At 34.4% G+C, this 4,815-nt stretch overlaps 1 protein-coding gene across 1 annotated transcript; it reads right to left on the reverse strand.

The window, feature by feature from the left end:
* Positions 1 to 826: 826 nt before the first annotated feature.
* Positions 827 to 4,460, reverse strand: LOC119080801 (C-type lectin 37Da-like). The gene is made up of 4 exons (XM_037189371.1): positions 4,374 to 4,460; positions 3,625 to 3,662; positions 3,437 to 3,560; positions 827 to 1,125 (listed from the first exon to the last, which is right to left on the reverse strand). The coding sequence occupies exons 1-4, from the start codon at positions 4,426 to 4,428 to the stop codon at positions 875 to 877; spliced, it is 468 nt and encodes a 155-aa protein (XP_037045266.1). The 5' UTR covers positions 4,429 to 4,460; the 3' UTR covers positions 827 to 874.
* Positions 4,461 to 4,815: the final 355 nt, after the last annotated feature.

Consider the following 4,815-nt stretch of genomic DNA (forward strand, 5'->3'; position numbering starts at 1 on the left):
AATATTGTAGCACTATCAAATCTCTGCAATATCATTAAAATGTTCAAACTGAAATCAATATTATTGCATAGTAACAACACGCACTTATTAATGAGCTCTGCTCTGCGGCGGTTATTCTGATATCGCATGGTGAACTATTTGTTTTTGAATAAAAACTTTTACATCGGAAATGGAAAACGTATCAGTTTTTGGATTTAATTAAATATTTTGAATGAAATAATGATGTAATTTGATATGGTTTTTGTGTTTTTACGCTTTTGATGCACGCATTTTCGCTTTTCATCAATATTAATGAATGGCACCAAATCAGGATATTCATCAACCAGCAAAATTGAGATGAATATATTTAATTCAATGAAATATTTTGTTGCGAATATTTAGTTTTCTGTTTTTGTGTGATTTTTTTCGGTCCTGGCACATGGTTTCGAGTTTTGTGTTTCCAATTAAATTTGCTGAAAGTCATCCTAAATCAGTGCTGCTGGTAAAATTATATTTGTTGAAGTATTTAATGTGTGAATTTAGGGTATGTGCTTCGTTTAGAATTTTGTTGCATAGTGAATGTCGAGATGGAGCCTTTTGTAATTACAACTTCAATTTGGTAAAATTCTCGTTTGGCATTTCTATTTCCTTGATTGAAAGGCGAAAATATTATATTTAACGTACTTTTGATTCGACTAAGGATGCTGAGGTTAAGTTCGAAGTTGAACTACAATCGAATTTGAAATTTTTTGGAAGAAGAATGAGATTTTTAGAAAAATACCTTCCTTCAGTACTGCGACTCTATCGACCATGGGATACAATGCAAATTATGCTGATGGATGGTAAAAATTATTTTTATTTACTAATACATCGTTTGCCTTGGTCCAGTTCCACTCTAAAAAGTTTCGCATACAAAGTAATACAAAGAGCTACAGTTTGTAGATGCCCATCTTTTACTGTACCCAAGGATTTGAACACAGTCTTCCGCATTATCAACTATAGGCTCCGTCTGATATGGATCTCGAATAAGTTCAGGGGGTTGCATGTAATCCCATTTCGTAAATAGCATCATTTTTCCAGTTGAAAACCATTTATAATTACCGTCTTCAGCCAAGTCCGTGCCGGATATCCAATAGTTTTCATATTCTGAAAGCCAACAAAGAAATGATGTGTTCTTTGAACTACAGTCTTTAACATCTAAGAACCAGCCACTGACGAGATTTTCAAATTCATCACATTCCACTAATTGAGGTAGTTGTCAAAGCGAATTTTCTGAATGGCTGAATTCGATTCAAGTAAAATTCAGGAAACGCGTGGATCAAGCGATTTTGATGTTTGCTTTAGATTGTGCCTTCTATGGCTTCGATATAATTTTGACAATTGTCCTTTCTATAGAAAATGTATGTTAGATGAGTGGACTCTCGAGTGGACTGGTTTCGTTGAACAAAGTTCGTACATTAAATAACACAGGGAACAAATAGGTGTGTGAAATAAAAATTATTTAAACTCTAGTTTCGCGTATCACACTATAATTACTGAAGTAAACATCAAAACCGGTTGATCAATATGTTTGCTAAATTTTACTTGAATCTACCACAATCAGTGGAATGTATGTGGAATGTGACTAATTTAAAAATCTCGTCTTAAAAAAATTAAAGAGCCGTGATCCAGACTTTGCAGTGAGTTCTTACTCGTACATGCAACGGTATGAATCAAATAAATCATAAAATAGATCTTTTCCGTTCCCACCGTGTACATCGGTTTTTTGTGCGATTGAAACTGAGTTTTTAATGCATTAACCTTTTTTGGGAGCGGGAGCAGTTATTAAACGTTTCAGGACAAATAATTCATCTGTTATCGATACATCGTTTTCATGACCTTGTCAGACACGATCCCAGCTGACAGACATGTCGAAAAATATCGAATGAATTGAACGAACTATTTTCATGTAAAAACCAGTAAATTGAACGGTTCATTTCATTTCGTACACAAAAAGTACGTTCTGTACACAAAACGTCCCTTTTGTACACACACAAAAAATATTTTGTACACAAAATTAAAGATTTTGTACACAAAATTGATTATTTTGTACACAAAAGGTCTGTTTTGTACACAAACAAAAATATTTTGTACACAAACATAACTGATTTTGTACACGGAAACCGTAACAACGTACACAGAAAACACTATTCGTACACAAAATCTTGTTAAGCTTCTAGCAATTTTTTGAATTAGCTTTACGCGATCTCAGCACATAAGTTATCAAGTGTGACAAAACAAGAAGCTTTATCACAATGAGAGTTCTCAATTGGCTGTGTTTTTTGATTTTGAGAGATTTTTTTATTATAAACATAAATTGCATTGAGCAGCACTTTCATTCCTAGAAGTTAATAATTAACAGAACAACGGCACCAAAAAGAAGAGGTAATACAGTTAGAGAAGAGAACGTGTAATTTGTGTCTGTAGTCTTTCAAAAGTATATTTGCTTAATTCAATCTTTTGTCATTGGACTACATCTTGTTTCGTACACTGTCTTTACTGTAGGATGATGTATTTTCTTTGTGCGGGGGCTCCGCCCCCAAACCCCCGCGCCTGCGGCGAGCTTTTCTTTACGCCCTGCAGGCTGCCGTACGTTCATGGGGCTCTGCCCCAAACCCCGCTAGGGGCTCCGCCCCTTAGACCCCGCAAGGGGGGCTGTACCCCCCTTGACCCCCCACTGCGGGGGGGGCCCCCCCCCCCCCCCCCTTTTTTTTTTTTTTTTTTTTATATTCCACGGCCTGCGGCGCTGCTACATAAATAAATAATTTTTACCAATTACTTTCTCATCTCAAACAGCTCATTATTAAAACACGCTAACGTCGCTGAATCAATATATTCTTATATCTCTCAAAATCATCAAATTTATGTACAAAATGATATTTCTATGTGTACAAAATTATACTTCTTTGTGTACAACACGAACTTACTGTGTACAAAATGAACTTTTTGTGTCCAAATTGATCATTTTTGTGTACAAAATAAGCATTTTGGTGTACAAAATAATCATTTTTGTGTACAAAATCATGGTTTAATAATAAACAATAAACTTTTTGTGTACAAAATGTAAGTTTTGTGTACAAAACTGACTTTTTGTGTACAAAAAGAAATAAACCAAATTGAACGCAGTTAACGTCAATTAATTGAGGATAAGGACTACTTGACGAAAAAGTAAGGGGGTTACGTTGACGAGCTCTTTTCTCAAAACTCCTTACTACTGAAGAAACAGAAAGTTCTCTTAAAATTGATTTAGCTCTTCACAATAATTTAGCACTTCTGCCAATGTTTTGAGAAAACATCTGGGCTGGCTTAACCGTTATGCCCGTTATGCATTGAGCTTATTTTGCAATGGTTCGACATGCGGTCAAAGTCAGATAAACCGTGGTAATTTCAGTCAAAATTAGATTTTATTAAGGCATACCTTGCAAATCCTCGTTAACCTTTGGGAATTGCTGAATAACGGCTAAATGTTCAGCGTCTGTGTTGACAGTTGCCAATTGCATGCCATGGTCACGGCAAAATATACTTGCTTCAAACCAATTCGCCTGCGAAGAAAAGTAATGAATTAACGAACATTAGTGACAAATACAAATTTTGGGAGAATAATACCTTGAAGTAGGTTTCCACTTTAAATTCCTTGTTAAGTTCTAATAAATAAACGAAACATTTTTCCATTAGTTCCAATAAAGATACTAAGTTTTAATAGATTTCATTGCATTTCACCACTTGAGCACGATTTATCGATCGAAAACTAATTATATTTAATGAAAGCTTTCACGGACAAGTGAATTCTTCTCGATCGAAATCGGTCGTGAGGAATGTAACCTCAAAGTTAACTTTGACAGGAAGTAACTGAGCGACGACAACAGTGACGTCAGTGAATAAAACAGTATATTCTTGTACGCGCTCTAGAATATCTAAAATACGGGGTATGATGTTGAACCTCATGTCAATGAAGTAATGACAAATTTCCGTGAGGTGCAGTGAGTAAAATAAGTAATCAGAAATACTGTCTTTTGGAATGATTTTCAATTGATTAAGATGTCAGTGAATTCTAAGAATTATGAGCTCTTCGTCAGAAATATTGCGTAGCATCCTAGCATTCCTAAGAGAATTTTTTTTTTGATTTTGTCAGAACAATGTTCATTTTTTGGCACTAAATTTGGTGTAATAAAAAAAACGGGACAAGTTTAATACCAATTTGCAAGGGATGTCACTAAATTTGCTTGGAGAACATTTGCAAGATTTCTGATCTATGATTTCCGAAAGACCTAAGATTTTCGATGATTTTCCTAATTCGGTACGAGATTCTTAGTCGAAAATTATTGGTTTAAATATTTAGAGAAAGTGAAAGACACCTTGTGCACTTGTATAACTCAACAGAACGTAAACCAAAATTATTTGAAATGACATTTTTAAATAATCGATTGATCACTGAATAGATTGTAACAAATACTGATACAAATCTTGCACCATGAGTCCCTTTTATACATCGCAATACTGGACTAAGAGCACCAAATCATCGCAATTGTTTATACACATCGTTAATAGAATTGCTTCCTCGAATAACACAATTTACTGGATCTAATCTCGATTATTTCCGTAAATAAACGTTTCCATTTGAAGTTATTTTTTCTCGCGACCAAAATTATTAATTTATTGTTGACGCATCATTAAAAATGTTTGCGTTGCATTTAAATTCTAGAGATAAAAAATAGTATCAAACAAAATAATAGCAAAAATTCTAGGAAATGCTGGGCTCGTGCCAGCATCGTAATGTTTACGAAGATTATTTTTGTA

This window comes from Bradysia coprophila, unplaced genomic scaffold (assembly GCF_014529535.1).
Source record: "Bradysia coprophila strain Holo2 unplaced genomic scaffold, BU_Bcop_v1 contig_350, whole genome shotgun sequence".
Lineage (NCBI taxonomy): Eukaryota > Metazoa > Arthropoda > Insecta > Diptera > Sciaridae > Bradysia > Bradysia coprophila.